Source organism: Bos grunniens, chromosome 7 (genome assembly GCF_055505025.1).
Source record: "Bos grunniens cultivar Pamir isolate PY7600 chromosome 7, Bosgru_T2T1.0, whole genome shotgun sequence".
Lineage (NCBI taxonomy): Eukaryota > Metazoa > Chordata > Mammalia > Artiodactyla > Bovidae > Bos > Bos grunniens.
The window spans coordinates 68460576-68487657 of NC_141171.1; the positions used below are offsets into that span (position 1 = coordinate 68460576).

At 39.5% G+C, this 27082-nt stretch overlaps 1 protein-coding gene across 2 annotated transcripts in view; it reads right to left on the minus strand.

Moving 5' to 3' along the window:
* The window catches only part of LOC147369763 (uncharacterized), a 28908-nt gene extending 10902 nt beyond the window's left edge, over positions 1-18006 (minus strand). Inside the window, exons 1-3 of one of the 2 annotated variants that reach the window (XM_086413706.1) lie at positions 17933-18006; positions 17682-17739; positions 1990-2045 (exon numbers count right to left, since the gene is read on the minus strand). In XM_086413706.1, coding sequence (XP_086269832.1) covers positions 1990-2045; positions 17682-17727 — 102 coding nt within the window. In that variant the 5' untranslated portion in view covers positions 17728-17739; positions 17933-18006. Of the gene's footprint in view, positions 1-1989; positions 2046-7537; positions 7921-17681; positions 17740-17932 lie in introns of those variants that run through there. The other variant, XM_086413705.1, reaches the window with a different exon arrangement.
* Positions 18007-27082: the final 9076 nt, after the last annotated feature.

Consider the following 27082-nt stretch of genomic DNA (forward strand, 5'->3'; position numbering starts at 1 on the left):
GTCGCACAGAGTCGGACACAACTGAAGCGACTTAGCAGCAGCAGCAGCAGCAGCCTGAAGGGGAAAAGGCCAGTGTCTTGGAAGTGAAAAGTTGTATTATCACCTTATTTGTGAAGGTGGGACAGTAGTTAGATGGGATATAGAGTTACAGGAAGCAGGCTTTGTTTCCTTTTTAAAAATACTGTGTTACATAAACACTACAGGTTCACTTCAGAATGTGCTGCTGCTGCTGCTGCTGCTGCTAAGTCACTTCAGTCATGTCGGACTCTGTGCGACCCCATAGATAGCAGCTCACCAGGCTCCCCTGTCCCTGGGATTCTCCAGGCAAGAACACTGGAATCAGAATGTGCAACTCGAGATAAAGAAAGGAGCACAAAAATAAAACATAATCCCAACATAAATAAACAATCACTATTAGTATTTTTCATCACATACTCTTGTAGGACTTTATTCTTCTAGTGCTTTTCTTAACAGAGACAGTGACTATGTTCAATATATAGTATATATAACATTTTACAAGTTTGTTTTTTCACTTAACAATTGACACTGTCTTCTTATATCAGTAATTCACTGCAGTGGCAGCATTGTTAATAGCAATAAGTGAGCATCCCTGACTGAAGTAATTAATCCCTTATCATTGAACATTAGGGTATTTATAACACGTTCATGATTATAAATAGCAGCAATGAACACCTTTTCTTACACATCCTCACGTGTTTGTTCAATTCTCTCCTTAAAAGAGAGAGTTCAGGAAGGTGACGTGCTGGGTTGAAATGCATGCTGCTTGGCTTTAGGACATCTGGGAGACACCTTGACATCTTCAGAGTCAAGATACAAAAAGTCCAAGATTTTGCTACTGCCTATTATGAACTGGTTTCTACTTGCTGCTAAACATACCTGTCCTGCAGGTAACTGAGTTTAAGAACAATCCCATCATTCAGAATTTTTTTTAATCCAGGGTAAATCTGGATATTCAGGAGCATAACAGTCAGTTACATAGTGGCACTTCTTCTATTTAACAAGCATAAACAAATTCAGCCCATATCCATCAGATCAATCAGTGCCCATACCATCAGAGTGGTTAAAATCATTCATATCATTCCTATGTGATGGTGTTCTCATTGTCACTAATCCCACTTTTCCTGAGCTTGACTTTCACTTACAATGGCTATGCTGCAATCACTCACCACTTATGATCAGGATTACTTTCATTCCTGAATCTGTTCATTTGTGTTGCTTCTAAGATTTATTTGCTTATAGTGAAAGGAAAGTTGTTTCACTCAAGGAAGCCAAAAGATCCTACTGGTAAATTCTTGTAACTTACAAAGATGAGGCTTTGATGAACATCCTGAGACTGGATGCCCTGAGCTTTTTCTCAAGCTAACTGTGAAAAACTGTGAGAACATACTACAGAATCACGAAGTTGCCCAAGACCTTAGTATCTTAAGGTTTACATATAGAAAGATTTAGCAGTGCCTCAAAAATTCTCCATAGAAGGACAATAAGGTTGGAAGAGGACAACAAGGGGCCTATGTTTAAGCAAGCAAACTTTCATTTACATAATATTTTTAACTTGGATGGCCCCCATCCCACCACATCAACTCAAGGTATGTTATTTCTCTAACAATGATTTAAATCTTGCTTGATAGTATCTGATTATCTGCGAATTACTTCACTCTTTTTCTTCTAATTTTTTTGGTCAGGAGAAAGTCTGTACTGTGTGTGTGAAGAGGGGGAAGGTAGATTAAAATATCACTTTTCAGGTCTTTCTAACAAACTAGTGCATCTATATAAACTTCTAAAATTAATGAATGCTTTAATCAATGAAAGCATCCCTATTTATGAGTCAAATTCTTTTCTTCCTTTACTTTGTGAATGAGAAAGAATCAATTGTGAACAAGACTTACAATAATACTCTCTAAATGTTACTTGCTCCCAAGGAAACATACAAGTGAATCAGGCTAATAAAGTAGTAAGGAATATGCTTACACTTCCTTTGCAATGCCAAAGGGGATCTGGAGACTGTGTCACTGTGCCTTTTCCATCTGCTCAACAAGAAGGAAAATTAATTAGAATTACAAAAAATACTGAAGTTTCTGTAAACACCAAATACATTCACATGCCTTCTGGTGATGAGTGAAAAGTTTAATAATCATATGGTCAAATGCTGTAGGCAGTGCAAGAGTTATACCAAATTTAAAATATTTACTAACTTAATCTCAATGGTTAAGAAGGTTATGCTTTTTAACCATTTTGTCATGGACCCTTCCAAAATGAACCTGTTTTTTTTTTCCATCTTTAACTGTGAAAATGCGTGTTCAAGGGAAGTTTACATACAGTTTTAAGGGAGTCATAGTAGCTCAGCCTCAGAACTAGGTTAAAAATTACCACTTATAGGTATATAAAATAAGGAAATGGCAAATCCTGAAGAAGAAAATGGCAACCCACTCCAGTATTCTTGCCTGGAGAATCCTGAGTGACTAAGCACAGCACAGGTACAGCACAGATAATCAATATTTTCATGACAGCTAAGAAACTGCCAGCGACTGCTCAGAGGCCATTACACATCCAAAGAGCAGAACCACTGTTTTCAAAATGGATGTTACATTGGTTTTACATTCAAAACATGAATGAAATGTATCAGGATACCTCAAACAGGAGCCATCTAAGTCCTACATTACATGCCAGCTTGCCCATTGATCCAAACTTGCTTTAGAAAATATGTGACATCAGCCCCAAGGCTGGTGTATCTTAAATGACATAATACCCCAGTATAAAAGGATATTATAACATGAAGTTTTGATGTGCAAATTTTAATAGTGTTTTAAAATATCTATTTTTTCATACAGAACATATACTGTTGGACATCATAAGCAACTATAGGTCCAATACAGTATTCTCTTTTTGCTGATTATCTAGCGCATACAAAACGCTTAATACATGCTTATACCAATTTCCTTAATTGCATTTTAGAGATGAGGACACTGACCTGAAATGGTTAAACAAGGTGTTCAGGAAAGAAACAGAAGTTACCTGTTGAGCAAGAGTGTGATAATGAGCCTGTTACATTGGTTTCATGTGTTATGGTAGGCTGGTTTTCGCTGTCTGTGTTGGAGAAGATAAAGAAAGCACTGGACTGATAAGAATGGAAAAATCATGTACAATTACGGAGGAAAATTTCCACCTCCAACAAAAATAAAACACAAAGCTAAAATCAAGAATTACCCTTCAAATCTTTCTTAGAGAAATATCAAAGGATAACCTTGAGGCATTACATTGACATGTAGGTATTTCATCATCATGAATAAATTTGATCTAGACAATGGTCTGGAAAGCCTACCAACAGACAGAATTATTTTGCTTTTTATACTCCTGCTGCTGCTGCTGCTAAGTCGCTTCTGTCGTGTCCGACTCTGTGCGACCCCATAGACAGTAGCCCAGCAGTCTCCTCTGTCCCTGAGATTCTCCAGGCAAGAATACTGGAGTGGGTTGCCATTTTATACTCCTAGAATCCCCCTAAGGTCTACAACAGTGCATTGTAAGCAGGACACCCAATTAAACTTTTATTCATACCAATGACGTTTCACTTTTGTGGAGAATGGCCTGGCACTAATCCATACTCCTCCCTTCACAAGAAACCCAATCTGAATTTCCTGACCTTATCCAAATTCCTAACTATCCATCCACACGTCTTTCCAGGGAGATGCACACATTGACCAGCACAGAAAACATACTAAAAATATTCAATTCCTTGAGGTCCCTTCCAGGTAATAGTACTGTCCAATGTCTGAGTCTTGATAATGAGCCACGAAGCAATGTCCCTGGTACCCTGGCTCTTTCTGCAGTTGTGTTCTGGTCACTCCTTTCATAAGAATGATTTCCTGTGTTATCTGACTAATCTTCCATTTCTCAACAAAAAGCTTCAGTAAGAATTCTCAGAGCTATATTTCCTTTTCCCTTCTTGAAAACTCTTCTTTATTTTCCATCAGACCTCTCACCTTACCTTAAGAGATGACCCCTTGCCTCTTCAGTTCAGTTCAGTCACTCAGTTTGTCCGACTCTTTGTAACCCCATGAATTGCAGCACACCAGGCCTCCTGGTCCATCACCAACTCTCGGAGTTCACTCAAACTCATGTCCATTGAGTCAGTGATGCCATCCAGCCATCTCATCCTCTGTCGTCCCCTTTTCCTCCTGCCCCCAATCCCTCCCAGCATCACAGTCTTTTCCAATGACTCAACTCTTCGCATGAGGTGGCCAAAGTACTGGAGTTTCAGCTTTAGCATCATTCCTTCCAAGGAACACCCAGGACTCATCTCCTTTAGAATGGACTGGTTGGATCTCCTTGCAGTCCAAGGGACTCTCAAGAGTCTTCTCCAACACCAGTTCAAAAGCATCAATTCTTCAGAGCTCAGCTTTCCTCACAGTCCAACTCTCACATCCATACATGACCACTGGAAAAACCATAGCCTTGACTAGATGGACCTTTGTTGGCAAAGTAATGTCTCTGCTTTTTAATAAGATCTTTATATCTTCCTCTGAGAGTGCCACAGAATTTTAGAGCAAGTTAGTAGTATTTACTGCTTAGACATGAGTTTACAAACCTGGGCTTTTCTTATTGCCCCTCATCGGTCTTCCTCTTTACACTTCCTCACCATTGACTTCACATTTCAGCATCACCTCTTCTCTTATTCTGAGCTGTCTTTTGTTTGTGTGTGTGTGTGTGTGTGTGTGTTTTGCTTGGTCATTTCGTCAGTTTGTTTTTAATTTTTACAATGTTGAGTTGGCCTCCTCCAGACAGCAACACCAATCAGCCACATCTACATGCATATCCCCTTCCCTCTTGAGCCTCATCCATCACCCATCCCACCCCTCTAGGTCATCACACAATGCAAGACTGGGCTCCCTGTGTTATACAGCAACTTCTCACCAGGTCTCCATTCTCCACATGATAGTGTACATATGTTAACACTACTTTATCCATTCGTCCCACTCTGTTCCTCCCCAACTTGTGCCACAAGTCCATTCTCTACTTCTGCATCTCCTTTCCTTCCCTGCAAATAGGTTCATCAGTACTATATTTCTAGATCCCATATATATGTGTAAATATTCAATATTTGTTTTTCTCTTTCTGACTTACTTCACTCTGTATAAGAGGCTCTAGGTTCATCCACCTCACTAGAGCTGACTCAAATTCATTTTTTTTATGACTGAGTAATATTCCATCGTATATATGTATAACATCTTTATCTATTTATCTGTTGATGGACATCTAGGTTGCTTCCATGTCCTGGCTACCATAAATAGTGCTGCAATGAACAATGGGGTACACATTTCTTTTGCAACTGTGGTTTTCTCAGAGTATATTCTCAGTAGTGGGGTTGCTGGGTTATATGGTAGATTTATTCCTAGTTTTTAAAGGAATCTCCAAGGTAGTGGCTTTTTAACTTTGTTTTTGCTTCCCCCTAATTCTCAAATTTATAACAGGATATAACTCTCTTTAGGAACTAAGAACAGGACAATAAAAGAAAATCAGATGATCAGAGTCTTCATTCCTCTTAAATCTGTGCAAAAGAATTCTTGAGCTTAACTTCTTTCCCTAGTTTGGGTCTTTGTGGGCATTTTTTTCCCTTCCCTGTTCCTATGACTTTACTTCCAACTATTACAGAAATATTTTAGGTAATTAGTATTGACAGATATACAGAGAGGAAATGCATGTAAACATAAATGACTCTGCACTGGATCTGATAAAATTCAAATCTAATTTCAAACTCTTCAGGAAACCATCGGTTCGGTTCAGTTCAGTCACTCAGTCATGTCAAACTCTTTGTGACCCCGTGAACCACAGCATGCCAGGCCTCCCTGTCCATCACCAACTCCCAGAGTTTACCCAAACTCATGTCCATTGAGTCAGTGATGCCATCCAACCATCTCCATCAGGATACATATAATATTCAATGAATTATATCCCCCAGGAGGTCACATGGACAAATACACTAACACTTTACTTCTGAAACTCTGCTTTAAACAAAGGCCATAGCTTACACACGTTCCCCAAACCAGGAGCACTAATCCATCCACTTCTGTCAGCACAAACTATTAAGAAGCTAAATCAATACTGAGAAAGTCAGCAGATGCTGTAGTGTGTTTGCCGCCTGGAACTAAGCTTTTGCCTTTTTTTTTTTTTACAAACTTTTATGACTCTAAAATCCCAGTTTTAACCTAAAGATCTTTCTTCCAAACTCTGTCCAAAATCTAATCCTTCAGATTTCTCACGTTGAATACACACATGGTTGAACGGGAGTGAGAGGAAATCAATATGTTCCATCAGACGTTTTTAGCTAAGAGGTTGTGACATTTCTGTTATTCCTCAGGATCTAGAGCCATGTCAAAGAGAGAGAATGTTCACTAAAACATTATCTTTTTAATACTAAAAATAGAATGATTGAATGTAAACATGTCCTCAGAATGAGACACTATTTTCCAACCCATAAGGGAAATTAATCTCCATTTATATTAAATTAAAACTTTTATCTAACTAAAATTTGAAGTATGAATCATGTAGCCTGAATTGAAAAAACAAACACATGGATTCTAAATTTCTAAAGTCCTTAAAACCGATGTTTACATTCTCATCAGTATAAATAATATTTCTATGCCACATAAATAAATTAAAGGATGCTAGCAGCCAAACTATATAAGTCAATGACACCCTGGAAAGACAGGGCTTTTCAGTGATGAAGTATGTAAAACTATGTAAGTTACTGACAACCTGAAAAGACAGGGCTTTTCAATATGAAGGCTTTTCCAGAGATGATGTCAGATCAATAGTTCACTCAAATACAAGCTCTATGTTCACAATAGAAGGCAGAAAAGGCCCAACATTCAAACTAATGGGGACATCTAGACTCAACCATTTTTTAGTCATATGACTGTCAACAATGTGCTTACATTTCATTCCTCGGGACTCAGGGATACATAATAGGATTGAATCACACCTACAATTCATAAAGTTGTCCTAAGAATTAAGTGGCTTAATACTTGTAAAGCAGTTAGCATGGTTCCTGATACAGGAAACAAAGTAAAATTAACTTCATTGAAATTTTATCCTCAAGTGTTGGCTTCGGTTTCAAAATAAATTACCTGATCTCTATTCAGAACTCCTTGTAAGGACAGAGTCTCATTTACCTGAGCCTGTTCTGGGATTCCATATATTTTCCTCTGAAATCTATATTCAACTGGGCCAAATTCACTATCATACATAGATATCCAAATCAGTGGTCTGGCTTTCTTTAACTATTGATGAATTCCTTTGAGAATCAGATAATAGCCATGAGTCCCCTTCATTCTGAAAGAGCTTAGACATAAAAAACTGTGAATGTAAGAAGGGGCAGGGAGTTTTGGATTTTTGTGAAACCAGGTTTGGAAATGTGTTGAGCATCCTACCCTAGATTGTATTTCTGCCTTAACACAGTGCCCTTGCATGGTTTATATCCTCACCTGTAAAGCCTTCTGGGCTGAGAAGCATAGCTGCTTACCTGGTTGGAAGTCCTTTGTGGGTGATGGCATTAAAAAAGCAGAGGTAGAGGGCCTCATTTTCTCTGGAGCAGTGGTAACCACCGTGGTTGTTACAGCAGTGGTGTTCTTTGTTGGAGTTGTGGTGGTTGTCGTTTTTGGAGTAATTGTGGTAGTTGTTGAAGTACTCCAGGTTGCAGTTGGAGTAATAGTGGTGGTCATTGTTGGAATGATTGTGGTTGTTATTGGAGTAGTAGTGGTCATCGTTGCTGAAATAGCGGTGGTTCTTCTTGGAGTAGAGGTAGACATTGTTATCGGAATACTGCTGGTCATTGTTGGAGTAGTCATGGTTGCTTGAGTAGTAGGGGTCATTTGCTGTTGAGATCTTCATGGTAGCTACTGCTGTTGGAGTAGTAGTAGTGGTACTTGTTGCTGGAGTAGTGGTGCTGGTCATTGTTGGAGTAGTGGTGGTGGTTGTTGTTGGAGTAGTGGTTGTTGTATTCAGTGGTGGTATCTTTTGTTGGAGTAGTGATAGTGCTTATTTTTGGAGTAGTGGTGGTGGTTGTTGGAGTGGTGGTAACGGTGGTGGTTGAAGTAGGGATGGTTGTTGTCAGAGTAGTGGTTGTTCAACTAGTGGTGGTTGTTTTGGGGGTAGTGGTGTTTGCTACTGGAGTAGTGGTGGTGGTAGCTGGAGTAGTGGTGATGGTGGTTGGAGTGGTGGTGGCGGTTATTGGAATAGTGGTGGTTGTTGTGGGAGTAGTGGTGGTGGTTGTTGGAGTAGTAGCAGTCATTGTTGGAATAGTGGTGGTGGTTGTTGGAGTAGTGTTGGTGGTTATTGGAATAGTGGTGGTTGTTGTGGGGGTAGTGGTGGTGGTTGTCAGAGTAGTGGTAGTAGTGGTGGTTGTTGAAGTAGTGGTGGTTGCTGGAGTAGTAGTCGTCATTGCTGTTGGACTAGTAGTAGTTGTTGTGGGAGTAGTAGTGGTTGTTATTGGAGTAGTAGTAGTGTTGGTCGTTGTTGTTGTAGGTGGAGCTAGAAATCAACATGAAAGCTGGGATTGATTAAGCTGCGGGAAACAAGAGACTTGTGCTGGGCCAGTAAACCAACACAACCAAGGAGACTATCCCCAGGCAGAACTCGGACTCATCTCCCATGAACTCTGAGTTCTTGTCATTGGTGAGCTAGAATCTGTGACAGAGGAGGGAATGAAGACATGGTCATAACAAGGAAACACTTGCATTGAGAGGATGATATTTGGGGGAGGTGTTAATATAGAAAATGACATTTGGGATTTGTATTGAAGCACTTCATAAAGATTAGTTATGCGTATCAGATTTATGTATCTTCATAAACATCTGTGAGATAGGGAAAAATGTCTAGAGCTTGAAACTGTCTTTGTCCTTTCAGTGGTGCATGACTAGGGCTTAAATAGTAATTCCCAAGAACTGGAATATTTATCAAATAAATAGCATTTACTTCAGTCAGTCCTCAGTTCAGTTCAGTTCAGTCGCTCAGTCGTGTCCAACTCTTTGCGACCCCATGAATTGCAGCACGCCAGGACTCCCTGTCCATCAAAAACTCCTGGAGTTCACTCAGATTCAAGTCCATCGAGTCAGTCATGTCATCCAGCCACCTCATCCTCTGGCGTCCCCTTCTCCTCCTGCCCCCAATCCCTCCCAGCATCAGAGTCTTCTCCAGTGACTCAACTCTTCACATGAGGTGGCCAAAGTACTAGAGTTTCAGCTTTTAACATCATTCCCTCCAAAGAAATCCCAGGGCTGATCTTCAAAATGGACTGGTTGGATCTCCTTGCAGTCCAAGGGACTCTCAAGAGTCTTCTCCAACACCACAGTTCAAAAGCATCAATTCTTCGGTGCTCAGCTTTCTTCACAGTCCAACTCTCACATCCATACATGACCACAGGAAAAACCATAGCCTTGACTAGACGGACCTTTGTTGGCAAAGTAATGTCTCTGCTTTTGAATATGCTATCTAGGTTGGTCATAACTTTCCTTCCAAGGAGCAAGCGTCTTTTAATTTCATGGCTGCAGTCACCAACTGCAATGATTTTGGAGCCCAGAAAAATAAAGTCTGACATTGTTTCCACTGTTTCCCCATCTATTTCCCATGAAGTGATGGGACTGGATGCCATGATCTTCATTTTCTGAATGTTGAGCTTTAAGTCAACTTCTTCACTCTCCACTTCCACTTTCATCAAGAGGCTTTTGAGTTCCTCTTCACTTTCTGCCATAAGGGTGGTGTAATCTGCATATCTGAGGTGATTGATATCTCTCCTGGCAATCTTGATTCCAGCTTGTATTTCTTCCAGTCCAGCGTTTCTCATGATGTACTCTGCATATAAGTTAAATAAGCAGGGTGACAATATACAGCCTTGACGTACTCCTTTTCCTATTTGGAACCAGTCTGTTGTTCCATGTCCAGTTCTAACTGTTGCTTCCTGACCTGAATATAGGTTTCTCAAGAGGCAGGTCAGGTGGTCTGGTATTCCCATCTCTTTCAGAATTTTCCACAGTTTATTGTGATCCACTCAGTCAAAGGCTTTGGCATAGTCAATAAAGCAGAAATAGATGTTTTTCTGGAACTTTCTTGCTTTTTTCATGATCCAGTGGATGTTGGCAATTTGATCTCTGGTTCCTCTGCCTTTTCTAAAACCAGCTTGAACATCAAGAAGTTCACGGTTCATGTATTGCTGAAGCCTGGCTTGGAGAATTTTGAGCATTACTTTACCAGCATGTGAGATGAGTGCAATTGTGCAGTAGTTTGAGCATTCTTTGGCATTGCCTTTCTTTGGGATTGGAAGGAAAACTGACCTTTTCCAGTCCTGTGGCCACTGCTGAGTTTTCCAAATTTGCTGGCATATTGAGTGCAGCACTTTCACAGCATCATCTTTCAGGATTTGAAAGAGCTCAACTGGAATTGGAGAAGGGAATGGCAAACCACTTCAGTATTCTTGCCTTGGGAACCCCATGAACAGTATGAAAAGGCAAAATTATAGGATACTGAAAGAGGAACTCCCCAGGTCAGTAGGTGCTCAATATGCTACTGGAGATCAGTGGAGAAATAACTCCAGAAAGAATGAAGGGATGGAGCCAAAGCAAAAACAATACCCAGCTGTGGATGTGACTGGTGAGAGAAGCAAGGTCCGATGCTGTAAACAGCAATATTGCATAGGAACCTGGAATGTCAGGTCCATGAATCAAGGCAAATTGGAAGTGGTCAAACAGGAGATGGCAAGCGTGAATGTCAACATTCTAGGAATCAGCGAACTAAAATGGACTGGAATGGGTGAATTTAACTCAGATGACCATTATATCTACTACTGCAGGCAGGAATCCCTCAGAAGAAATGGAGTAGCCATCATGGCCAACAAAAGAGTCCAAAATGCAGTACTTGGATGCAATCTCAAAAACGACAGAATGATCTCTGTTCATTTCCAAGGCAAACCATTCAATATCACAGTAATCCAAGTCTATGCCCCAACCAGTAATGCTGAAGAAGCTGAAGTTGAATGGTTCTATGAAGACCTACAAGATCTTTTAGAACTAACACCCAAAAAGATGTCCTTTTCATTATAGGGGACTGGAATGCAGAAGTAGGAAGTGAAGAAACACCTGGAGTAACAGGCAAATTTGGCCTTGGAATACAGAATGAAGCGGGGCAAAGACTAATAGAGTTTTGCCAAGAAAATGCACTGGTCATAGCAAACACCCTCTTTCAACAACACAAGAAAAGACTCTACACATGGACATCACCAGATGGTCAACACTGAAATCAGATTGATTATGTTCTTTGCAGACAAAGATGGAGAAGCTCTATACAGTCAACAAAAACAAGACCAGGAGCTGACTGTGGCTCAGACCATGAACTCCTTATTACCAAATTCAGACTTAAATTGAAGAAAGTAGGGAAAATCACTAGACCATTCAGGTATGACCTAAATCAAATCGCTTATGATTATACAGTGCAAGTGAGAAATAGGTTTAAGGGCCTAGATCTGATAGATAGAGTGCCTGATGAACTATGGAATGAGGTTCGTGGCATTGTACAGGAGACAGGGATCAAGACCATCCCCATGGAAAAGAAATGCAGAAAAGCAAAATGGCTGTTTGGGGAGGTCTTACAAATAGCTGTGAAAAGAAGAGAAGTGAAAAGCAAAGGAGAAAAGGAAAGATATAAACATCTGAATGCAGAGTTCCAAAGAATAGCAAGAAGAGATAAGAAAGCCTTCTTCAGCGATCAATGCAAATAAATAGAGGAAAACAACAGAATGGGAAAGACTAGAGATCTCTTCAAGAAAATTAAAGATACCAAGGGAACATTTCATGCAAAGATGGGCTCGATAAAGGACAGAAATGGTATAGACCTAACAGAAGCAGAAGATATTAAGAAGAGATGGCAAGAATACACAGAAGAACTGTACAAAAAAGATCTTCACGACCCAGATAATCACGACGGTGTGATCACTGACCTAGAGCCAGACAGTCAGTCCTAGGAGTACCCTTTCAACAGACCTGAATCCTAAATGCAGATTAATTCACACCATTGCCATTTGTAGAAAGGTGGATGAATCTAGAGTCTGTCAGATGGAGTAAGTAAGTCAGAAAAACAAATATTAATATAATATATTAAAACATATATGGAATCTAGAAAAATGGTCCAGATGAACTTATTTGCAGGATAGGATTAGAGATGCAGACATAGAGAGTGGACAAGTGGACAGAGAGAGGGATGGAGGTTGGTGGAATGGATTGGGAGATTAAGGTCAACATATACACACTACCTTGTGGATAATAGATAGCTAGTGGGAACCTGCTATGTAGCACAGGGAGCTCAGCTTGGTGACATAGAGAGGTAAGATGGAAGGGTAGATGGGAGGGAGGACAAGGAAGGATGGGTTATATGTATACATAGAGTTGACTCATTTCTCTGTACAGTAGAAACAAATACAACATTGTAAATCAACTATACCACAATTTAAAAGAAAAACAACACACACACACACACACACACACCATATGCTAGATAATAGATGCCTTAGGCTTTTGGATAGAAAGTGAGCCAGACATTTTAAGGTTCTTTTCTACTGGAGAGATAATAACAATAGGCAATAATTTAGACTCTTTTCAGAGTTAGAAATGGTATAGGATTCCAAACCACTTACTGCAGTCCTCAGAGCTGCCCAGGGAAAATTGAAACTGGGATTAAGCCAAAAACATTGTGCCCGCTGCCATAAAGGCAAAATTGCAGGACTGAATCAAGAATGTATAGCTTTTACTCACCAGACATCGTTTGTTGCCTACAAGAAGTATTTTTTAATTTCAACCCTATAAACTATAAATGAGAATCCCAAGTTTATTGAACAGGGGACAATGGGTATGAACAGCTTTTGAGGGATCAAGTCAAATTAATTTGGAAACTAGCTAATTTTTGCCTTAAAGAAGAAAAACTTTTTTTCAACAATTATTTGTGCCTGTCTGTTGTGTACAAGGCATTAGTAAATGCTTTAGGCTTTGGGGGTCCTGTGATCTCAGTGGTAATTGCTCAAATCTGTCAGCGTGAAAACAGCCATAGACAGAATATAAACAAATGAGTGTGGCTGTCTTCCAATTAATAAAACTGTGGGTGGAAGTGTTTTGTAATATGATATGGTCCTGGGGCTACCGTTTGCTGAGCCTGTTCTAATAGTGTAATCAAAAGTTTTTTAAAAGTGTGAAATCCAACCCCCTCAGTTTGAAATAAAATACAGAGAAAAAAAGGAACCAAGCAAAAATCTTATTAAAGGACTATAACAATGAAAAAACCTAATCAGCTTCTTTAATTTGTCTTCCTAGGCGGTAAGTATTTCCTGAGAAAGAAGCTAGAAAGCTAAGGGTAGAAAAAACTGCTGAGGAAGAGCCCTAACATAAGGTTGAAAAGTAAGCTCATTCTGTGAAAAGTGCAAGAAAACTTTAGCAAAGAATTGGGTTGGAGTTAGAGAGTCTCTTTGACTCAGCTATGTACCTGTTTCCCGAACAGAGCAGTGGCTTTATAAATATTCATCTACTAAAGAATTTCTGAGCACTAAAAGCCTCCTCTTAATTTCTTTCTATATTATTTTTTAAATATTCAGCCACAGCAATCATATAATTTCACAGTTTCAAAAATATTCTCTTCACATGTGGCCTCCTCCTGCCAGCCTTTTTTGGCTTCCTTAAAATGCCCCCTAGATGTAGTTTCCCCAGAGTCAGTTATTTCCTGCATCAGAATTGACATTTTACTTGCCTTCATCAAGGGCACAAGCCAAGTACAAAAGTTGGGAGATCACAATATCAAGTTCATTAAATTAAAATTGAAACAGATTATGAAGGCCAAAAATATCATGTTCTGTTGTTAATAGAAGACTTTAGGGAGAGAACGTTTATTAGGAAAGAGCACCAGAAACCAGGAAATCCTGAAGAACCTGCACCTTTCATCAAGTGGTAAGGATAATTATGCTGTCTACATTAGGATGGAAAAATGTAAACTTCACTGATTTTTTTATTTCACAAAATTATTAAAAGCTACAAGTGAACAATTATTGAGATGCAAATGCTTTAATACTGCAATAAAGCTATTTTGATTTTTAAACAAGCAATTTAGTGACGTGGTGTGACATCTGCTTCAAAAAATCGAAGACAGGGCAGAGGAAAGGTTGAAACTATATAGGCTCATACAAAGTATATGCAACAAGATGGAATTGACAATTGTTAAGCAGATGATACATCTACTTGCTGTTGCTCTTTAGTTGCTAAGTTGTATCCCACTCTTTGCCACCCCATGGACTGTAGCCTGTGGGATTTCCCAGGCAAGAATACTGGAGTGAGTTGCCATTCCTGAACCAGGGATCCAACTCTCATCTCCTGAGTCCCCTGCATTAGTGGGTGGATTCTGTACTTGACAGGGCTTTATATTATCTATCTATCTATAAGTTGTAAAATGTTAAGAAAGGACATATAAAAATTCTCCTAAGACATAATCTCAGAGAAAAGGACAATTCTTCAAGTGGAATATATTAAGTTCCATGAAAATATTCACTATATTTCAGTGTGGAACAGTGAATGCTTTTTCATGAACCATACAGAACTCCTGAAGATAGTTTGCTGACTGGAAATATTCTCTTGACTTTGGTTTCGAGTCAAGGTTCATCTTAACACTTCATTCTACACAAATACAAGTTATTCTACTGAAAGGTTATTAGAAAACAAGATTATAGGAACCTCCTCTTTCCCTATTAAAAAAAGAAAAAGTTAATATCAAGCAGAAAACTCTTATCTCTGGAAACTCATAGGAAGTAATCAAAGGAAGTAAGAAGACAAACTCACCTGGTGTTATACGCAACTCTAGGGTGACTCTTCTGTCATTGTACCACCCTCTTTGCTCAACACGGCAGCAATACAAGCCATCGTCAAGGGATGGTCAAAGATGCATCCCTTTCATGGTTATTTCCCTTTAGATGAAAACGTCTGTCTCTCCGATCAATGACTCTGTATCCATCAGTCCAGATATGTCTGCACGGAGTCCAATTACATGACCCTCAGCCCCAACACATGGGCATGACATCTCCAGTATAGGTACAGGGTAGAGTGAGACTGACCCACCACTCCAGTCACTTGTTTGTAAGACGTTACATCATCTATAGATAAAAAGAAACCAGAGCATGAGGTCTCAATATTTTACCTTTAATTTATTTTCATTTTGTTCTTTATGCAGCTTATGTGGTTTGAAATCATCTGATTATCTTGAACTTTTAAAATTTAGTATAAGCATTTTTCTATGCTAATATATTATTTGGTGGCATTACTATTTACTTGATATATAGATCAAGTAAATAGTAATGCCACCAAATAATATATTAGCATACTATTTACTTTATATATGTGTGTGTGTGTGTGTGTGTGTGTGTGTGTGTGTATATATATATATTTATAGATCGCAGAAGGCAATGGCACCCCACTCTAGTACTCTTGCCTGGAAAATCCCATGGATGGAGGAGCCTATTAGGCTGTAATTCATGGGGTCGCTAAGAGTTGGACATGACTGAGCCACTTGACTTTCACTTTTCACTTTCATGCATTGGAGAAGGAAATGGCAACCGACTCCAATGTTCTTGCCTGGAGAATCCCAGGGACGGGGGAGCCTGGTGGGCTGCCATCTATGGGGTCGCACATAGTTGGACACAACTGAAGTGACTTAGCATAGCATAGCATATTTATAGATGAAACTTCTTATAAATGTTTTTCTGTATTCAGGATTACTTTCTAATATGATAGATTTCCAACTGAGAAACTATCAGCATAAATGGCAGAAATATGCTCAGTTTCTTGGTATATATGATCAGACTTCTCTCCAAAAGATTTGAAACAAATGACACTGCAGCAATGCATGAGTGTGTGTATATTTCATCCTGTATTTGACAGGTATCTACTTATTAAATATGTAATACTTATACGTGGCTTTTCCTTTTCCCTTGATTCAATCACTGTCTCAGTTGAAATCTGCTTATAAACTATTGAATTTAAAGTTTTGATTTTCAATTTTTATTGCAATTTTTAAAATAGCTATTGCAAATAATGTCACCTCACAACCCCTCTCTTATTTAAAAAAAAAAAAAGTCGAGCTAATGTTTTACTTGGATGCTTCCCTGATAGCTCAGTTGGTAAAGAATTGCCTGCCAAGCAGGAGATGTAGGTTTGTTCCCTGGGTCGGGAAGATACTCTGGAGGAAATGACAACCCACTCCAGTATTCTTCCATGGGAAATCCCATGGACAGAGAAGCCTGGAGGGCTACTGTGCTTAATCACTCAGTAGTGTCTGACTCTTTGCAACCCTATAGACGATTCTCCATGGGGAAGAATACTGGAGTGGGTTGCCATGCCTTCCTCCAGGGCATCTTCCCAACCCAGTGATCAAACCCATGTCTCCCGACCCCATGGGGGATTCTCCAGGCAAGAATATTGGACTGGGTTGCCATGCCTTCCTCCAGGGCATCTTCCCAAGCCAGTGATCAAACCCATGTCTCCCGCATTGCAGGTTTCTTTACCATGTGAATCACCAGGGAAGCCCAAGAATACTGAAGTGGGTAGCCTATCCTGTCTCCAAAGGATCTTCCCAACCCAGGATTCGAACCACCTGCATTGCAGGTGGATTCTTTACCAGCTGAGCTACTAGGGAAGCTCGTGAGAGTCAGACAGGACAAAACAAAAACAACAGTGCTTTACTTTAAGCATCATTGGCTAGAAGGCAGAAGCAAGGAACCCTTTTAGAAATCAGTTCTAAAAACAAAAATGAGTCTATAATACTTTCAGGAGAAACTGAGGCTTATAATGAGTTTTAGGATCAATCCAAGAAATTCAAACAGGGATCCCGACTTGTGAGTTGATGACAGCTCCAGAATGGGCACAGTCCACTTACCCAGGTAAAACCAAAAATTAGAGAATATTCAGTCAAATACTAAACTTCGCCTCTTAAAAACAAACAGGTAGGAAAACTCTCTCCTGTGGTAGTGGCTTATAAAACACTGCATTGCCAAATGTAGTCTGAGTGGTTCTTAAAAGAAATCTGAGATTCAACAACTAATCATACTTATAATTGGGCTGTGCATCTAGGAAATGCTCTGGGAATAAAATGCTGCTCATTATTACATAAAGTAAGAGTCTATTTTTTTCCCTGTAATTCTGATAATATTTAATTTTACTAAATATCATTTTTGTACTACAAAGGTAAAACATACTATTTATAAAACTTTAAGTAACAGAAGTTAATAATTCTAAAATGTACTTTTTCTAATTCCCACTTCTAGAGGTTGTTTTGGAAATTTATGGGATGTCTATCCCTAAAATTTCCCTTGTTACACCAAATGCTTTTAATTAAATTTTTTCTTTCGATTTACTTATTTTTTAAATAAACAATTTTGACCATGCTGCAGACATGTGGGATCTTAATTCCCTAATGAGGGATTGAACCCACACTCCCTATATTGGAAGCACGGAGTCTTAACCACTAGAAAAACCAGGGAAGTTTTCTTATGCCAAGAAAACCCAAGAACATCTACTCTCCACCATCACATCCACACATCCCCTACACCCTCCCAAGCTCAAGGCTTCCAAATCATAGACCACATGCTCACTTACCTGGCAGAAGGAGTAGGAGGCCCAGGATGGCTACCCAAGGATACATGATGCTATTGAACTAAAGGAAAGAGAAAGCAGACTGGTTAGTGTGCCCTCCAACTGTATGATATCAGAATCAATACAGCTAGGTGGTATTGTGGGGGCTCTGAGGAGCTCAGGTCACTTATGTCTCAGTACAGAGAGAATTCAGCAGGAGGTTGAAAATGGATAGGTAAGAAGATTTATTAGAATAGGATGTGTGTGAGACCTACAGCTGGTAGGTGAGTGTTGTGCTGCCCCAGGTACTTAGTAGGTTACATTTTTATAATCAAAGGAAGAGAGAGGGGGGAGAAGACCACCTTGTTTGTCTGAGTTTTCCATCACTAGCTCCTCCTACAAGTCAGGTGGGGAAGTTTTTGATCCTATATCGTGCATCTGGGACCATCATGGCGCTATGGAGAAATTATTTCAGGTTTCACACATAGAGGGTCGTTCATTTTGAAATGTCACGTTTCTAACTCTGGCAATTGTCTTAACCTCTGCAAACTTCAGTTTCTACTCCTTTATAATGAATGTTGAGAAATCTGTATGCAGGTCAGGAAGCAACAGTTAGAAATGGACATGGGACAACAGACTGGTTCCAAATTGGGAAAGGAGTACGTCAAGGCTGTATATTGTCACCCTGCTTATTTAACTTATATGCAGAGTGCATCATGAGAAATGCTGGGCTAGAGGAAGCACAAGCTGGAATCAAGATTGCTGGGAGAAATATCAATCACCTCAGAGATGCAGATGATACCACCCTTATGGCAGAAAGTGAAGAGGAACTCAAAAGCCTCTTGATGAAAGTGAAAGTGGAGAGTGAAAAGTTGGCTTAAAGCTCAACATTCAGAAAACTAAGATCATGGCATCTGGTCCCATCACTTCATGGCAAATAGATGGGGAAACAGTGGAAACAGTGGCTGACCTTATTTGGGGGGCTCCAAAATCACTGCAGATGGTGATTGCAGCCATGAAATTAAAAGATGCTTACTCCTTGGAAGAAAGTTATGACCAACCTAGACCACATATTTAGAAAGCAGAGACATTACTTTGCCAACAAAGTTCTGTCTAGTAAAAGCTATGGTTTTTCCAGTGGTCATGTATGGATGTGAGAGTTGGACTGTGAAGAAAGCTGAGCGCTGAAGAATTGATGCTTTTGAACTGTAGTGTTGGCCAAGACTCTTGAGAGTCCCTTGGACTGCAAGGAGATCCAGTCCTTCGTAAAGGAGATCAGTCCTGGGTGTTCTTTGGAAGGACTGATGCTAATGCTGAAACTCCAGTACTTTGGCCACCTGATGTGAAGAGCTGACTCATTGGAAAATACCCTGATGCTGGGAAAGATTGAGGGCAGGAGGAGAAGGGGATGACAGAGGATGAGATGGTTGGATGGCATCACCGACTCAATGGACATGGGTTTGGATGGACTCCAGGAGTTGGTGATGAACAGGGAGGCCTGGTGTGCTGTGGTTCATGCAGTCGCAAACAGACACGACTGAGCAACTGAACTGAACTGAAAATGAATGTAATAATGGAATCTTCCTCAAACATATGGACGATGACTCATAATGAGATAATGCACTGAGAGCATCAAGCCCAGCCCTTTCTCATAATAAGCACTCAGTAACTGTTATTTATTATTATCAATGACTCCCAGAATAATAGTGATAGCCTTGAACACTCCCCTATGAGATGATACCTATGAAAGTTTTGGTATAGTGGCAAGTCTCTATTCAACACAATACACTGTATCATCATAGTAATGATTATTTGATCAGAGGGAGGTGACAATTGTCAGACACCAATCACCACCGAGGCATCTGTACATCCTTCTAGTCCCACATTTCCAATTGCCTGTTAGACATCTCCTAGGGAGCACTTCAAACTCAAGATCACCCAAATAAATTTCATTCTTCTTCCTGGGGTTCCTTTACCAGTGAACCCACATCAGCTAATCTCCTAAGTACAGAGAATCAGTCATCCTTCCTTCTTACTCCAGCCACCATGTCCTCTCAATTCCAAGTCCTAATGGCTCTGACTCCTTGCTGCCACTGCTACCATTTTCCTAGTTAAGATGCTCCTCTCCAGCTGAATTATTGCAGAAGCCTCCTGGGGAGGCTCTCTGCCTCCCGGCTTATTCACCTTCTAGTCATCTGAAACACTTTTTACAGAGCATTTTCCTAGAACAAAGCTAAAAGTGCCATTTCCTACTATTAACACATGAAAGCTTCCTATGACCCTGTAATGAAATCTGAATTCTTCATTCCATTAACCAGTCTATTAAGAACCTAGGCCACTCCTAGCTTCCTGCCTCCATTAGATTAATCTAGGCTCTTAAACAATTGCCAATGATTTCATGCTTTTATAAGTCCCCTTGTCTTTAATCATGCTGTTCTCCCTGACTGTTCACTCTGCTCAATAAAATATTCTCATCCATGAAGAACCAATTCAAGGATAATTGAGAGAAATCATCCTGGCCCTCCTTTCCCAGTTAGAACTCTTCTCTCCCTTCTTTGGATACCCAAAGAAGGCACCTCTTCATACTTCTACCCCAAAACAAATCTCACTGGATGCTTGTTTGTTCTGCACAAATCTGTCTCTCCAGCCCCCAACTTCAAGGACAGAGGTCAAGACTTCCTCATTTTGATATGCTCTGGGCCCTGCACAGAGAAGCAACTAGCCATGTTTAATGAATCGTAGATTTGAAAGGCCTTTACCAAGTATTATGTGACCTATTTCCATGTATCCATATGAAATGCCAATAGAAAGATATAAAATCTCATCTCCAGCCACTTTTCCCTCTGAGAATGCTTTGATTCTATGGAAAGGCCAGCTTGCTCTGAACAATAAAGATTGGGCTGGTTTTGTAAAACAGAGACATAAGTAAGAGAACAAATGCTCCTAAAAGCTCCTGTTGGGAAGCATAGTGCAAAATAGCCGTAAAAGGAGAAAGTCCTTGGGAAAATGGCGAAGGGCCAGAAATACCCGGCTTTGCACTGCAGACAGAAAAACATCTCCTGCCTTTGGTTATGCTCAGCGCCAAGAGTTAATAATGAATAGGGATGTTACTTGTGAGAGCGGGTTGTGGGAGAAGCCCATGAGCCATTTAGAGTGCGCTGTCCTTGAAATGTTTTTACTGATTATGTGTTAACTCTGTATGCGCTCTGCTGGCCGCATACTTTAAGCTCTTTGTTCCGGATTCTATAAAAAAGCTTGACTGCAAAAATAAACTTGTCAGTCCTTGCAAGAAACTGTCCGAGTGTCATTCTTTCAGGTTCGTCGTTTCCAAGTCCCGGGGAGAAAAATCCCCAACAAGAGGCGCCCGAACAGGGACTTGAGAGGAAGGCTAAACAAAGCGACCAGCCCCTGCAGAAAGAGGCAAGCAGGATGGGACAACATAGCAGTAAAATTTCTTTCATTTCTATAATGCATCATTTTTTGAAACAAAACGGTGTTAATGTTTCAAGAGATCAGTTGAATGACTGCTATCATATTGTACTGGAACAATTCATGTTTCCCAGAAGAGGGGACACTCAATCTAGACATATAGAAAAGGGTTAAAAATAATGTCTTGAGAGCATGTCAGCAAGGGTTACCTGGTCACTCATACGGGCTGTCATAAAACAAATTGAAGGGCATAACATTGATTTGGAAGTAAAAACTATTCAATCTTTACATGAATATGAGCTTAAGGAATAAGATATGCAAGGTACTTTGAAATATAAGAATGTTATGCTCAATCAGACACAATCCTTAGAAAAACAACTTAGAGACATATATATATACAAGATATGTCAAAACTGAAGCCACTTAGAACGGAGGTCATTTCATTCAACGGACAGCCCAAATCTGAGGCTTTTCCTTCTGCTCCATCTGTAACAGCAATTGCTAACTTTGCTCATACTAATCATTTCACTCCTTCTCAGGAGATGCCTGCTTGCACTTTCACTTTCCCAATGCAATTTGATCAACCTGCCCAAGGCCAAAATACTTGGGCTAATCTAGATTTTAGCATGTTGTCTAATTTTAAGAAAGCATGTACTCTGTATGGACCTACTTCTCCCACTATATAGAATTTCTCAGAGGATGGGCTGGCCATTGGATGCCATATGATTTTTTTCAAGTAGCAAAGATGGTTTTAAATCCTCAACAATTACTGCAATGGCAAATGTGAGTTAATTATGAGGCCCGACAGCTGATGATTGACCAGCAATCTCATGATAACCCTGCCAATGTAACCTATGATATACTCACTGGAACAAGAGCCATGGCCGATATGATTGCACAATTAGCTAGTATTACCCCTCAGATGTTACATTTCATTAACGAAACTACCTGCAGGGCATAAGCAAAGGTTGATAGCAGTAACTCTGATGGTTCATTTATTAAGATTATTCAAGGACATAAAGAGGAATATTCTCAATTTATAGGAAAATTAAAAGATGCAACTGAAAAATCTATTAAGGATGTGACTTTACAAAATATTATTTTAAAACAACTTGCTTTTGAAAATGCTAATGAGGAATGTCGATCCATGTTCAGACCTATTTGAGAGACTGGCTCTCTTATGGAATATTTGAAAACATATAGAGATATCAGATCTAGTTCCCATAGAGCAAAATTGGCAACATTAGAAACCTTTAATGTACAAAAAGCTGCTAATGCCAAATGTTTTAACTGTGGAAAGCCCAACCATATGAAAAAACAATGTCACCTGCCAACACAGGCCAGAAAAAATAATACTACTTCTAATAGGAAGAGACCCCCAGGAGTATGTCCAAGATGTAAGAGGGGGTTTCATTGGCTGAGTGAATGTCATTCTAAATTTGATAAGGATGGAAACACCTTGAACCCCAATGCACAACAAAAACAACAGGGAAACTAATAAAGGGGCCATCCTCTAGCCCCACTACAAAAGGAGGACCTAGCGTTATGACGCTACAAGCAGCTACATCTAAGAATGCTTGCATTGATATACCTAGTCCTTATGATATGGAACTAAAAGAATTATACAACCCCCACAAAATTCCCACTGGATATTATGGCCCGATTCCACCCGGGACAATGGGACTGATTTTGGAACGTAGTAGCTGCACAATGAGAGGTTTAATGGTTTTGACCGGTGTTATGGATGAAGATTATGAAGGGAAAATACATGTTATGGTAAATGTTGTGAAAATGGGAAATATATACTTACAAAAAGGGGGACATTTTGCACAATTATTACTTTTGCCATAAGTTAAACCAATGAAGGCATCTGATAAAGTTCGGCAAGGAGGCTTTGGCAGTACCAACCTTACTGCTGCACTATCCACCTTATTAAAGGAACATCAGGAATCCATGCTTACTTTACACATATGGGGAAAGAATTTCACAGGCATGTTAGATACTGGAGCTGACATTTCAGTCATTAGAGCTGCAGAATGGCCCCTCGATTGGGGTAAGGTTGTGGCTCCTTCTAGACTATAAGGAGTGGATAAAACTGATACCACACAAACTTTTGTCAATGCATCCTATTTACAAATGTATGGCCCTGATCAAATTGTAGCTTATCTTAAACCATATATTACTAATATCCCTATCAATTTATGGGGACTGAATTTTCTTGAGCAAACGAAAGCCACAATTTCTTTAAATGAACCTTTTTAATGGGGGCCATTGAGTTAACACCGCTGCCCCTCGATTGGGAATCTGATACCCCAGTATGGACACCTCAATGGCCCCTAACTAAAGAAAAATTGGCAACTCTTACACAATTAGTTAATGAACAATTACAAAAAGCTCATATAGAACCTTCATTTTCCCCATGGAATTCCCGTTTTTGTAATAAAAAAGAAATCAGGAAAATGGCGATTGTTGATAGATTTAAGAAATGTTAATAATACCATGTTACCTATGGGACCCTTACAACTCGGATTGCCCTCCCCTTCTATGGTACCAAAACGATGGTCTGTAGTTATTATTGACTTACAAGACTGCTTTTTTACTATACCTTTGCACCCTAAAGATAGAAAATGTTTTGCCTTTTCAGTTCCTTCTATAAATCACATGGCTCCTGTTAAAAGATTTCAATGGAAGGTGCTACCTCAGAGAATGATGAACTCCCCCACCATTTGCCAATATCTCATATCTATTTTATTACAACCCATTAGAAATAAGTATCCTACTGCATTTTAAATTCATTATATGGATGATATACTTCTCTCTGTGGAATCTTAACTCTGTTTACAACAGTTATATAATTAAGTTATTACTACTCTTCAAAATCATGGCCTGCTTGTAGCACCAGATAAAATTCAATGGAAAGCACCCTTTAATTATTTAGGACATGTTATGAAAGAATCTAAAATCAAACCTCAAAAAACTCAAATTTCTATGCAATCTCTATGCACACTGAATGATTTTCAAAAATTGCTAGGAGATATTAATTGGCTGCAGCCATCTATTGGCATCCCCACCTATGCCTTACAAAATCTATTTAAAATTTTAGAGGGATCCCCGACCCTAATAGCCCTAAGCGGCTAACAAAAGAGGCCAAAGAAGAACTGGCCTTAATGGAGAAACACATTCAACAATCTTTTTCAACTCGGCTAGATTATGATCAACCAGTTTCTTTATATATATTTCCCACAGAACATTCACCCACAGCAATTATAACTCAACATAGCCCAATAGAATGGGTATATTTACACACTGAACAGTCTAAAAAAATTGTATCATATATTGAAAAATAGGGCACTTAATTATGTCAGGAAGAAGCCATGTACAGACTTTGACTGGATTTGATCCATATGCAACACACGTTCCCTTGACAAAAAAGGAATTGCAAATTGCCTTATAGTATAACCTGACCATGCAAATGGCATTAAGTGATTTTCAGAATGTTATCTCATTTCATTTGCCAAAAGGAAAATTATGGGACTTTCTACAATGTACTAAATTCATTGTAACTAATATCATTGCATCCCAGCCTATTATCAATGCACCCACCTATTTCATTGATGGCAACAAGAAAGGCATAGCAGGGATTGTTGGCCCTGATATCAAAGAGAAATTACCCACTACCTATTCTTCAGTGCAAAGAGTTGAATTGTATGCTTTATATGCTCTTTTGTTGCTTCAACCATTATCCTTCAACATATATACTGATTCCAAATACCTTGCTTCCTTTTTTCCTGATTTTGTTACTGCCTTTTTATACAACCTAGATGAAGAATTATATATTCTCTCTTCACAGACTCAAGCTTTAATTCGTTCACATATGGAACCTTTCTTTATTGCACATATACGTGCTCATTCAGGTTTACCTGGCCCTCTGCTCGCAAAAAATGATGCTGTTGACAGGCTCGTAGCTCCCATTTTTACATCTGCCAATGACGAACATGCTAATCTTCATACCAGTGCTAACAGATTGCACTCTAAATACCATATTCCTCTCACTGAAGCGTAGTATATTATTAAAACCTATGATGTCTGCGCCCCTCTGCACATACGTACTACGATTTCAGGAATTAATCCCCGAGGGCAACAGCCTAACTCCCTTTGGCAATCTGATTTCACTCACTGCTCCTTAGGAAAGTTTTCTTTGCTTTTTGTCTCAACTGATACATTTTCAGGCTTTATCTAGGCAGTACCTATCTCTTCAGAATCCAATAAACACGCCATTTCCGCATTCTTACTCACCTTCCCCATTATAGGGATTCCTTCTGTCTTGATAACAGACAATGGACCTACATTCACCTCGCATTCTTTTCATTCATTTTTATCAGAATGGAACATCACACACATTACAAGAATACCCTATCATCCTCAAAGTCAAGCCATTATTGAAAGAGCCCACCGCACCCTAAAAACTCATTTACTAAAACAGAAAGGGGGAATATGGAGGAGGAGATACACTTCTTATCCCATGAACCCTCAATTACTATTATCTTTAACTCTTTATTCCCTGAATTTTTTAAACTTAACAAAAAATAATTCTGATACTCATGCAGATAGACATTTTGCAGAAGACAAAAAGAGCAAATTAGAAACCAATACACCAATATGGTATAAGCAATTTAATCAGTGGCTTCCAGGAATCTTAGGACTCCTAGGCAAGGGTTATGGTCTTGTCATTGCAGATGGAAAGGAAATCTGGGTTCCCTTTCGCCATGTCCGTTGCCAAGAGGGACCCCAAGACCGGAGTCCCTCGGGAAGTGACAAAGTTGACGCGAAGGGTCTCATCAATGACCCTGGAGGAGCCAATGAGGAAATGCCATCGTCTGAATCCTTACCCGACATGGGCTCAAGTGAAAAACATGACTCATCAGGCTGAGCAAACACTGAAGAGCAAGAGTAACATCATAACTGCTCCTGGTTTAATAGATCAAGCATTGTAGGCTTTCATAAATCTAAGACAAGTTTCTGGACTGATAAGGACATACTGCTGAATTGGTATAATGGGGGCTTATCACCCCCACGACCCAGGATTGTTGTCCCCATTGTGGGGCTGGAGCAATGGCACATTTGGAAAATTCCAGCAGCTTTAGAGCACTTCGCTAGTGTTTATGGGACTGTAGGTATGTTTCGTCCTTCTAATTATACCTTCCTATATAATAGTACTGGCTATATTCAGTCATGTGTTCACCTTCCATACTTGTTTACTGTAGGGCATTTTGATATTGACTTATCAGCCAAGATTGTCAATTGTACTGAATGTGTATTGTATACCTGCCTTAATCACACCATTTCATATCACAATGTTAGCATTGCGCTAGTTAAACAAAGTTTATGGCTTCCTGTAAACTTAACTGAGCCTTAGACTGATTCTGTATTTCTTTCTGTATTGTTGAAAACTGGGCTTAGGTGATCTAAGCGCATCATTGGGTGGATTATCACAGGCATCTTAAGTCTTATCTCCATTATGACTGTAGGAACTTTGTCTGATATGGCTTTACATAATTCTATACAAAATCATGATTTTATCACTGCTTGGCACAAAGACTCTCATGATCTGTGGACTCTACAAGCTCAAATAGATCAGCAATTACAAACATGAATTAATGAGTTACAAACTGTGGTTATCTATTTAGGAGATCAAATGCAGCAACTGACTTTCCGAACACGTATACGCTGTCACTGGAATTTTACTTCTTTTTGTCTGACTAACATGCCCTATGATAGCACTGAATATCCTTGGAATAAGGTCAAGGCGCATTTGCAGGATCTCACAAATAACTCAAGTTTAGACATCAATTTGTTGAAACAAGTTGCTAATTTTCAAGTTAGGTAGGTTAGTCACACACTTAACTTCAACAGGTTCTTAAGCTCTCTCTAGAACAACTGCACTGTTTTACTCCTACCTGCTGTGCTTCAGAGTTCTGTTTCCCCACAACCTTGCT